This window comes from Ctenopharyngodon idella, chromosome 12, assembly GCF_019924925.1.
Source record: "Ctenopharyngodon idella isolate HZGC_01 chromosome 12, HZGC01, whole genome shotgun sequence".
Classification (NCBI taxonomy): domain Eukaryota; kingdom Metazoa; phylum Chordata; class Actinopteri; order Cypriniformes; family Xenocyprididae; genus Ctenopharyngodon; species Ctenopharyngodon idella.
Window position 1 is genome coordinate 13,391,681 of NC_067231.1, and position 12,058 is coordinate 13,403,738.

The following is a 12,058-nucleotide window of genomic DNA, read 5'->3' on the forward strand; positions in this document are numbered from 1 at the left end:
TCCCTCACATGCCACTTAATGTTCTTTTGAACACACATCCCCTTTTTAGTCACGGAAACACAATTTATGGCTATTATGTCGCATTATAGATTGCATCTACAGAAGCCAAGAGTTGTTGCCGAGAGATATGTGATTCAAGGGGCCACAACTTTTGAGAAGAACACAAACAACCTGAAAGAGTTAAGACTAAATACACGAGAAACATGTTTGTTAATGTTTCATTCGTCATTCAATTATAGTTAAGAGGGTCAGACTATAAAAAGAAACACGACAAAAACAAAACATCGAATCCCGAGTAGGACTGGACCACCCAGAATCAAAGAGTGAATGAGTGACTAGAGTTTGTTGATCACGCCCCGGGTTCAGACGTTTACAGTAGTTCCAGTCATGTACGCCCATTACATGAGCATCTGAGCAGCAGCCGGTCACTTCCACAACACACACACTCACACACACTTCTCATGAGAGCTGCTTCATTTGTCTTGGCCAGCTAGAGCCTTTTTTATTATTATAAATCACCAAGGCTTGCCACCCTGGACGTCTTATGATGTTTGACAGCTCGCAATATCCTTATAACTGTTTTAACTATGATGGAGAAGGATATCCCTCTTGTGGCACAGATGAAGAGAAGAAAGTGTGTCGTCCAGCTTACAGGTATTTCATTATTATTATTATTATTATTATTATTATATTATTTTTTTGTTATATTGCATGATATAGAATAATTTATTTGCACTTTTACAATTATTTTATAAATTAAATTAAATACTTTGTTGTAAAAGCTGTTGATTTTTAATATTTTGTTAAAATATTTTTAAAATATTTTTTGTCGTCTTGCATTGTTTTTATTATTTTATATTTCAAAAACATTTCCTAATGTGACAAAGTGTTGAGCATAGCACCAAATAATAATAGGCCTATGTATAAGTAATTAATGAAAGTTTATATTATATTATATTATATTATATTATATTATATTATATTATTAATATAAAATAATTTTAAAGTTATAATTTACCATATAGGTTATATACTGTGTAAAATAACAACAATATGTATTATGTAATAATAATTATAATGACTAATTATTAAGGATATTATGACAAGTTTATGCTGTTGTGATCAGTGAAGACTTGCAATATTGTAAGCTTTTGCTTTCTGTAAGCAAGTGTTTCAGAACATTTAAAGCATATTATATTCTTAGTTTTTATTTATTATTTATGTGTATGGGTGTGTGTGAATGATTACAAATGAAACCTCCTAATTCCCTTAAATTAGGGGATACAAGCCTCTTTGAAGGGACAAATTTTCTCGGACTCTTTCTCTGACATGCGTTTTCTGTCTCTCTCTATTAGTTACATTGCACTAATAGCGATGGCTATACAGCAGAGCCCAGAGAACAAAGTTACCCTATCTGGAATCTACGAGTTCATCATGAAGAGATTTCCTTATTACAGATCCAACCAGAGGGCTTGGCAAAACTCAATTCGTCATAACCTCTCTCTAAACAGCTGCTTCATAAAGGTATTATGGAGGCTGGATGTGTGTGCTAAAACGTAAACGTAAAGTACTTAGATTTAAAAAAAAAAAAAAAAAAAGTAAGTGGATGAACAATTTTCATTATCTAAATACAACCAGATTGTTTTGTTATGCTGCGCAACCAGGCATGACTGGAAGTTCTGAAATCTGTGCTCAGTTGCAACAAACGTTTTAAGAAAAAGTAAAGAAAACCCACTGTTATAATTGCAAGGGCATTATTACTAATGGTTTTCTTAACTTTAGGGGTTTGCTGTAACTGGCTGCTGATTATTTGTTTTCCTCAGGTGCCCCGTACGGAAGGTAACGAGAAAGGAAAAGGTAATTACTGGACGTTCGCCACAGGCTGCGAGTCCATGCTGGACCTCTTTGAAAATGGCAACTTTCGTCGCCGCCGCCGCAGACGCAACTTAAAAATGGGCCTGAAGGAGCCAGCCGAACCCTTTGTTGCTATGGACACTCATCAGGGCGTTGCAGTAAGATCCTCGGATTCAGATTCTTTCTGCCCTGTGAACACTAGTCACAGACCGGCCCAAAACAACCCACCCCTCAGTAAACCTGAGCCCGAGATCAAATTCAGCATTGACTATATTCTGTCCACGCCGGACCCTCTGCCAGGGTTCAGAGCCCCTAACAGTGTAGCTGGAGCTGTGATCCACCACCTGGAGCCACAACATCTCAATCTACACTTCTGGACCATGTAACCTAAACCATAGAACAAATTCAGTAAATACCTGAAAAAGACAAATTAATCTTCAATAGTGTGCAAAAAGTCCTTCCCATAATGCAAATTGGCTTGTCAGTAGGCACATGCAGTTTATTGTGTGCTAGTGCTCTCATCAGTAAGTCTGCTGTCACTCATGTTAGCAAAGCTGTTAAATAAGAATACACAAAGAAACTTATAAGTAGGCCTATAGAATTATTTAATGATTAATAATAGGAGTTTAAGGATATATATTACAGTATAATGCTCACTTTGAAAAGGTCACTTGGTCATGAATTTTTGAAGGCATAGACATAGAATCTGATGAAATCAGTCAATTAGACGGTAACACTTTATTTTACAGTGTCATTGTTACACATGTTACATGTAGTTACTATTGTAATAACTAGAAATTATGCATAATTACATGCAACTAACCCTAAACCAAACCAAACCCCAATCCTAACCCTATAGTAAGTGTATGTAGTTAATTATTATTACTCAGTACGTAAGTGCATAAATACACTGTAACAAGTACGCTTTAAAATAAAGTTGACTTTTAATGTCAAACATAGGTAACACTTTACAATATGGTTCCATTTGTTAACATTAGTGAACATGGAATAACAATAGAAAATACTTCTAAAGCATTTATTAATCTTAGTTAATGTTTTTAACATTTACTAATGCATTATTGGTTACACTTTATTTGAAGGTGTCCGTGTTACAGTGTAATTATACATTTAAGTACTGAGTAATATTAATTAACTACATGTACTTCCTATAGGGTTAGGATTAGGGTTTGGTTTAGAATTCATTGCATGTAGTTATGCCTAATTTATAGTTACATGTAACACATGTAACAAGGTTGCTGTAAAATAAAGTGTGGTAACACTATTTTAGTGTCGTTACATGTTACATATACTTACTGTAGTAATAACAGTAAATTATGCATAATTACATGCAACTAAAACCAAACCCAAACCCTCTTAACCCTAACTATATTGTAAGCACATGTTGTTAGTTAATATTACTCAGTACTTAAATGAATAATTACACTGTTTACACTTTACAAAGGGTTACACTTTATTTTAAGGTGTCTGTGTTACAGTGTAATTATACATTTAAGTACTAATTAATAACAATTAACTACATGTACTTACTAAAGGGTTAAGGTTAGGATTAGGGTTTGATTTAGGGTTAGTCATATGTAATTATGCATAATTTATAGTTATTACTACAGTAACTACATGTAACATGTGTAACAAGTACACTGTAAAATAAAGTGTTACCAAATAAAGTGTAACCTAAAGTGTTACCGCATTATTAAAAACAAAAGCTTTATCTGTTAATATTATTTAATGGACCTGAACTAACATAAACATGACTAACATGACATAAGTTAGGATTACTGTTAACTGACGTTAACAAAGATTAATAAATGCTGTAACAAATGTATTGCTCATGAATGCATTAACTAAAGTTAACTAATAGGACCTTACTACCAATACATAACTCTAATTTTTCTTTAGTAAAAACAGTAAAAACCACAAATCTCATGCTCACCTGAGGTGTGTTGGTGTTTCGGACATGGGTTTGTAGTTAGTGAAGTGTTTGCAAACAAATGCGCTAACATAGCTATGGGGTTAGTGTAATCAGCATTCCCTGCTTACTGCACAACTGCTGAACGACTCTATTGTTTACATATGTTGTTTATAATGTGTATCATTGGCCCTTGACAGTCTGTGATCCGTATCAATCACTGATAGACTGAGCACATGCTCCCCTGGGCAAAAACAGAGCTCTCCATATCTAAAGCCCTCCCCGGGGTGTTTTTTGCTTTTGATGTTTTATTTGGGGATCTCTGTTTATTTTAAAGCATCTTTAAACTTTGGATAAAGATGATTTCAGAATGACAGTTTTTCGAAAGGAAAAAGTGAGATGTGCTACACTATTCTCAGTCCTAATATTCTTGTTTGGCTGATTCGATTGCAGTGTCTCATAGCCTTTGAGTGTATATATATATATATACAGTCTAACCAAAATTTATTCAGACACCTTGAACATTTCATTCATTAATACAGTTTATTCACTATAGTTTTAAAAAATGGTAATAAAATATGACAAGATCTCAGAGTTAAACTGTGTCAGAAAAAAATAATCTTAATTATGTCAGATAACACTTAAGCAAAACATGGTCAGGTCAAAGAGTCTGAAGAATTTTTGGTTCCAAATTTTTATCAGTTTTACTGGTAGTCCACTGTATGAAGAATTTTTGGGTATAATATGTCAGAGTTTACTTTATTTTGCTATCTTCAATTACATAAATGAACTATAGTGTCCTGCACCCACTAGAAAAAAAAAAAAAAAAAATATATATATATATATATATATATTTAACATCTGTTAAATTAGTAGGTTTATAGGAGCAATGCTTAGATCTACGATATATTGTTTAAATGCCAATATAAGGCAATAAAGCAGTAATTATTGAATATATTGCTTAAGGCCTCATTTCTTCCAGTCAACAACATTCAAGATTCAAGATTTGAGAAAATCTTCTATTTATATTCTAATCTTCTAACAATTCTATTACAGATATTCAGACTATAAAATTGTCAAAAAAATTGTGATATAATTAAAATGAGGTATTAAACACAAACAGCTTATAAATAAATAACACTAAATCTTAGACAGTTCTAATAATGTTCAAATTAAGTGCAATATTTATCATCAAGAATTAAAAAATGTAAAGAGTGGTTCCTTTTATCTATATATAAGCATATATATATATATATATATATAGCATTTGTATACCATTAATAAAAAATTTAATGACTTTCTACACACACACAGACACACACACACATACACACACATATATATGTGTGTGTGTATATATTTATATATACTTTTTATATAGAAAGTCCATTTCACACAAAATTTTTATTAATGGTATAGAAACGCTTTGGCATATTTGAATAGACATAACTGAATATTAACAAACTGTCAGACAAGTGCAGTCTAACCTTCTCCAAATCTCCTTAATCTCTCTGACTGACCTTTTCCATTTATATGAAGTCTGACTAAATGCAATCCAAACACTCTATTAGAATACATATCACTCATAAAGCTGGGAGTTTAGAACGGAAGCCTGTTAACATTTATTTTCCTTCTAAGGTGTATCAATCATGGCTTGCTTTGTGCTCAGGAGGGGACATTTTTCAATTTAACCTTTATATTATGGAGTGACTGCATCAGAAAGGTTTCAACACACTTAACATGAGTGGCATTTAATATAGCATTACACTTGCAAGGTTAGCCGGAGATGTGACCTTATTCAAATCCTGCTGCCACTACAACACCTATCCTGATGCAATTATAATTAAACGCCTTATGCCGGCTTGCAAATCCTCTGATCGATCACTGATATTAAGGTAAATATTGCACTGCCCCCAGTGAACATCTAACTCTAAAACTGTTATGGATCAGCAGGTTTCTATTAACAGCATTGTTGATGTTGTGCGCTCTGGTGTGGATATATTTGGGTAAATTAACTTAGCATAAAGTGCTTCAAGGCTTGAACTTAAAAAGGCCCAAGATACCCCCCCAAAAACTCCAAGCTCTGGCTGCATTCCTTTACCCTGCTGTGGCGTTAGGACTACTGTTAGTGTAAGGAGTAAAAGCTCATTTTTGCTATGCTTTTTAATCAAAACCAGTTTACAGTTCATAGATTAATGTGTCTCTTTTTGTTTTGAAATATTGTGACAGTGTTGCTCGCTTGGCTTGTCTGTTGTTGTACAAATCTTAAGATAAAAATTGTATCTTTCCCCCTCATATTTGTAAATAAACCCTCTTTTTGTGCATATATTTATTGCGTTATACTGAAGCATTTTCAGCGAGGTAAAATGAGAGGCTTAGGGCTAAGTAAACAGCACTGAACGAGGAAATTGGGAAATCAGTGATGTGCAACGATAATAGCACCCATATAATAAACATAAACAGCTAATTTACGCAAAATGTTTAGCTTTCATTGCCTTTCCCCCTGTTTTAAAATTGGATTTTGGCCAGGAAATTATTACAAAAACGATGAAACCTTTAAGAAATACTTCTTAAAAAGGGAAAAAAGCAATCCAATAATGCAATAATAAGTCCCTGATTAACAATCATGATTTCCTTAAGGTGTGATTTTTAGTGCACGCTAAGGATGTAGCATTCATTGAATAATTCCCGATCCAATGAATAAGGCTGGATGTGTACATATGCTTCTGAATAACCTAGAAGCTAAAGAGAGCTCTTTAAATAACTGCGGGTTATTAAACATTTAAGATGCTATGCTTTGGACTGACACCAGATAAATGTAACTAGAAAGTTATTTGAATATTATCATGTTTACACATATAGTGATGAAGATATTTTCTGTTAATCAACATTCTAAAGTCTAAATACCTAAAAATTCACAGGAGACCATAAACCTAACTGGCCATGTCGTGAAAATGTTGTACAGTCGTCATACCTGCATTTCTATCAACACAAAGCCATGACTGTCAAGCGATATTTTCTATGCAATACTTAGTAATTTGAGGCAGGGAACACGTTAATGGGCCTTTGCACTATGATCAGGAAATAATTAATTTCCATTGCCCTTGATGAAAGTGTTTATGCACTTGTTGTGTTTACTACTACAGCATTTCTAACACAAGAGGTTTTAATTTTAACCCTTAGTCAGGAATGTGCCATGCGAGCCTGATTCTCATTGGTGCTTGCATCATTTCCTCTAAATTGTTGTCAAATTTGTCCACATGCACAGAGGATTCTTGTCTTCAAGGGTTTACGAGAAACAACGCAACCCCTTCGCTGGCAGTCACGTAAATTAATATTAATGAAATATCTCTGAAATAAGGTGGTTATGATAGAGACACTCACCTTTTAGACATGGAGCTGCTCTTCCTATAACACTCGCTTCTGTTTGAGATCATTTCCTGCTGAAAGTTGTGCTTTCATCCAGGCTAGCTTTTTAGTAGTCTGAAACAGGTTCGCTCTGAATGTGCTTTCTTCCTTCTCCTGAAATAACTCCTTTAAACTGAACCTTGTGCCTTTTCTAGGCTGTCTGTGTGTTTTGAAGTACACAACCATTCAAATGTTTGGAGTCTGTAAGATTTTTGTAATGTTTTTGAAAGAATTCTCTTGCTCACCAAGATTGTATTTATTTGATAAAAAAATATATAGTAAAACAGTAATAGTGAAATATTATGATTTAAAATTAGTGTTTTCGATTGTGATATATTGTAATATATGTCATTTAAAGGGGGACTCAATAATATTTCAAATACACTGTTTGGAAGTTAGTCGGCTGAGTCTAACAACAAACGTGTAACCAATCAGCATTAGGGGGTGTATGACGGTCGAGGAGAGAGAACGAGCAAGAGGGAGATTTGAAAATAAGAAGAAAAAAACTGCAGAACGAGAAATTGGACACAATACAAAAGCTCAAAAGAATATCACTGGAATGAAGGTTTATGACGTTTATATTAGAAAAGCTTTCCAGCGATGCAGAGAGCTAAGTGGGAAGGCCTGAAAACAGATGCGGAGGCTGCTTTGATCCCGCTCATGTGAGTAACACTGGGTTTTGATTGTCTGGAGCTGCTGTGCTGTTTGTGACTAACAACGAACACTTTGTATTTACTCTTGTGTACTGTATGTTCATTTTTTGTGCTTCCTTGTCGTTCGTTCATCAACTGCGCTTTATTTTTCGTGAAGCATTTTGTTGTGTGTCAGCTGTGATAAACAGACATCCACTCGCATTGTGTAACAGCGGCCAGATAGTGAGAGTTTTGCAGTTAAACTACTGCACACTGACGATTGCTAGAGAATGCGGTGTTTAGCGTCATTGGTAGTGCATTCGCCTCACATGTCAGCAGCAATTGGGCCGGGGTTCAAGACTGACTCGGAGCAGGGTGGTTAAGATTGGAGTGTGAGTTTTGGAGGCGGAGCAATGAAGAGAGGGGTGGGTTTGTTTGGGTTGATTTCAAATATCAACAATGTCCAACAGCTTAGTTCAAATACTACTTACAGCACCTTTAAGGGATGTTTTGTTTTTAATGACCCTAATTTGATTAAACTATCAAAATATGAGGAAAATATTTTATGTTTTTTAAATATTTTAAATATGAAGGAAGAACACTCTGCAAACTCTTTACTATGCAAAAAAAAAAAAAAAAAAAAAATGCATAAACGGGGTGTCTATTTACACTAAGTGCAAATAGTGTCCCTTGTTGGCAAATGCTATTTACACTAGCTCCGCCCACCAATGTCTGGTTGGGCCACTCAAGTTTTAAAAAAGAATTCAAAATCTTTAGTGGCACAGCAGTAGCGAGTGAAACTCGCAGACCTGCTTTTAATGCGATCGACACGGGTTTGAATCCGCCTTTTGCCGAGCTTGCATTTATTTTCAATAAAAATTAAAATAATGATCTAAAAGTGGAAATAAACTGCGAAGGAGTGTTTAATAATATTAAAAGTGTTTATTGGGTAGGTGGAAGGTGTAGGGAAGGTTTTTATTCTCCCAATTTTTGTACATTAACAGGATGCAATAATATCATAGAGTGTAAATGATTATATTTATTAAAATTATTATATAGATGCTGCCTCTATATAATAATTTTAATAAATATAATCATTTACACTCTATGATATTATTGCATCCTGTTAATGTACAAAAATACTGAGGTGCAAATAGTATCTGCCAATATGAAGTATAGATAGCATCCAATTACTATTTACTCTTATTGCAAAAAACTGATACTTTTACACAGTGTCAAATAGAATCTATCGCTAATTGTCACCTAGTGTAGATAGCATATCGCTAAGAAAATGCTACTATTGTCACTTAGTGTAAATAGTATCTGATGCTAAGAAAATATGCTATTTGCACTTAGTGTAAATAGCCACTGACAAAACAAAAAGATCACAGGAAAAAGCATACACTGACTACAACATAATCAGTTAATATTTTGTTGGTTCTCTCTTGTTTTTGTTTTGTTCTTTGTATGACAGGCTGGCCAAAAATTGTCAGCACAATTTCATTGTTTTATTACAGATAAAACAGTTGACTCCAAACACAACTATGCAATGCTTACATATAAATATAAATATAATATATATATATATTGGTGCCCTTGGTGAATGAACAAAACTGTGAAAATTTGTTTTTGCAATTTCTCCTCTTAGTCTTTCTTCTAACATTTAATTAAAGTCAAATAATTGAAAGGAAAAAAATTCTTATAAAACAATTTTTTTCTCTCTGAAATATATGTATTCCACAATTATTGGCAACCCTTCATGTAATACTTTGTGCAACCTTCTCCTAGAATGCGTAATAGTGATGATGAACAAATGGCAATAGATCTGAGACCATTCCTCCATACAGAATCTCTCCAAATCCTTCAGATTCAGAGCTCCATGCTTGTAGACTCTTTTTTTTTTCAGCTCATCCCACAGTTTTTTTATGAGTCAGGGGACAGTCCATGGCAAAACCTTCATTCTGTGGTCAGTGAATTATCCCGTTGTTTATTTGAGACGTGCTTTGGATCATTGTCATGCTGCAAGATCCAACCACAGGCAGGGTCAGTCAGCTGTTGATTTAATATCTGCTGGTACTTGATGGAGTTTATGATTCCATGTTGTCCAGGGTATTTGGAAGAAAATTAGCCCCAAAGCATTAAAGATCCACCACAATACTTAACAGTGGGGATGTAAATTGCTATACAGATGTTTCTGTCTATGCCAAAACCATCTCTGGGGTTTTTCCAACAAGCTTTATTTTGGTCTCATCTTGGTTAACCCAGTCCCACTGAAAGTTCCAGTAAAGCCTGGCAAACCATAGGTGCATGATACTGCAGTTTGTTGTCACCAAAGGCTTTTTTATTGCAACTTTTGCAAACGAGTTGTGGTTATATAGGTGAGGTCTGATCATAGTTTTGGAGACATTCTAACCCCAAAACCCAACTAGCATCTGCAATTCTCCAACTTTGATCCTTATCAAACCAGCTTCCTCAGTGCGTGTTACAATCTCCAGTTGATTTAAACTTCTTAAGTGTTCCTGATCACTAAGGTGAACTTAAAAACATACCACATGAATGGGAATATACTTCAGTTAGATTTTTACTCATTAGAATTTGTTGGGGTGCCAATAATTTTGGCACAAATATTTTGAAGAAAATATTTGTGCCAATATTTGTGGAGTCCACTGTAAATACACACATAGTGCCTGGTGTGTGATACCTGTGATATGCCAGTAGCGTGGCACTTATTGTCTGGTGTGACTGGAGATCTAGGTGATAAGGCCACTTTTTCAACCTGGAACTTCAAAAAAATTGTGTGTGTGATATATATATATATATATATATATATACACAGTCAAACCAAAAATTATTCAGACATTTTTTATATTTTTTCAAAATAAAGTAAACTGTGACATATTATACCCAAAAATTCTTCATACAGTGGACTACCAGTACAACTGATAAAAATTTGGAACCAAAAATTATTCAGACACTTTGACCTGACCATGTTTTGTTTTAGTGTTATCTGACATAATTAAGATTAATTTTTTTCTGACACAACTTAACTCTGAGATCTTGTCATATTTTATTACCATTTTTTTTATGAATGAAATGTTCAAGGTGTGTGTGTGTGTGTGTGTGTGTGTGTGTGTGTGTGTGTGTGTGTGTGTGTGTGTGTGTGTGTGTGTGTGTGTGTGTGTGTGTGTGTGTGTGTGTGTGTGTGTGTGTGTGTGTGTGTGTGTGTGTGTAACAATTAAAATTAATATAGTTTCAGAGCTTAGCTATAAAACGTTAAAATCGTAATAAAATAGTTTGAAATATAAGTATCACAGTGAACTACAATTTAACATTAGATCTAGTGCTGCAAGTTTTTCAAATACCATCATGTGTGGCTGAAACAATTGCTGCATTTATTTAATGGCAATGAAGAGCACTATGTAGAGTGTATTAAAGAGGGGGCCTCTATTAACTTTTCACAGACTAATGACTCATTTCCACAGTTATCATTATCGCAAATCTAGTAAAGCCTTTTATATTTTCATTTTTTTTTTAAATTAATACACATTTATAACACTAATATATATATATATATATATATATATATATATATATATATATATATATATATTATTATATATTTATAACAATATATTATGTTATATTACCTTGTCAGTAAATGACAAAAAAATGAATTAATGCTGGAGTGAGGGTTTTTCTAATACAACGGTTGAGGGAGTGTAATGGGTGGAGCTTGACCTAATAAGGTTTAAGGATACAGTTATGGGTAGAGTTAGGGTGTTGCTGAACCTTCAAACCCAACCCATTACAGTCTTGAGAGAGAGAGCTGGACGTCAAGTTCCCCCCATTGGCTCTGCAGTGAGCAGCCTCTCCAAATTTGACATTTTTCTCTCTTCTGACCAACATAATCAGTCCCTCTATATTTTTCCCCTCTATTGAAAATTAGTGGAAACTCTATCATAGATTTTTTTCTTTTTATTTCATTACAACCCGCCAAAATAAAAGTTCGGTCTAACTTGAAGAAATTATGAAAAAAAATATACTACTATTGCACAGCAGAATACTCAAATAATAATAGTAATTTTTTAAAACATTATTTTTAATAAATAGCATGAAGGTTTTCACACATTTTAATTTAAACAGTAAACTTGCCAAAAACAAAGGGAAAAGGTTTACTAAATTGTTAGTTTTATAAACTGATTTTATTACCTCCATTTTTAAAAGTAAATTTTTATTT

The 12,058-nt window shown here is 33.8% G+C and overlaps 1 protein-coding gene across 1 annotated transcript; it reads left to right on the plus strand.

Annotated features, from left to right (window-relative positions):
- Positions 1–445: 445 nt before the first annotated feature.
- Positions 446–3,168, plus strand: foxl3 (forkhead box L3). The gene is made up of 3 exons (XM_051915272.1): positions 446–654; positions 1,356–1,524; positions 1,824–3,168. Exons 1-3 carry the CDS (start codon positions 545–547, stop codon positions 2,238–2,240), a joined length of 696 nt encoding a protein of 231 aa, XP_051771232.1. The 5' UTR covers positions 446–544; the 3' UTR covers positions 2,241–3,168.
- The last annotated feature ends 8,890 nt before the right edge of the window (positions 3,169–12,058 follow it).

What these genes read in the sequence shown, in the direction of transcription:
- foxl3 (XM_051915272.1), top strand. Translation starts at nt 545, where the DNA reads ATGATGTTTGACAGCTCGCAATATCCTTATAACTGTTTTAACTATGAT. An exon ending in GTGTGTCGTCCAGCTTACAG is followed by an intron (nt 655 to 1,355) that starts GTATTTCATTAT and finishes TCTCTCTATTAG; the next exon opens with TTACATTGCACTAATAGCGA. An exon ending in TAAACAGCTGCTTCATAAAG is followed by an intron (nt 1,525 to 1,823) that starts GTATTATGGAGG and finishes TGTTTTCCTCAG; the next exon opens with GTGCCCCGTACGGAAGGTAA.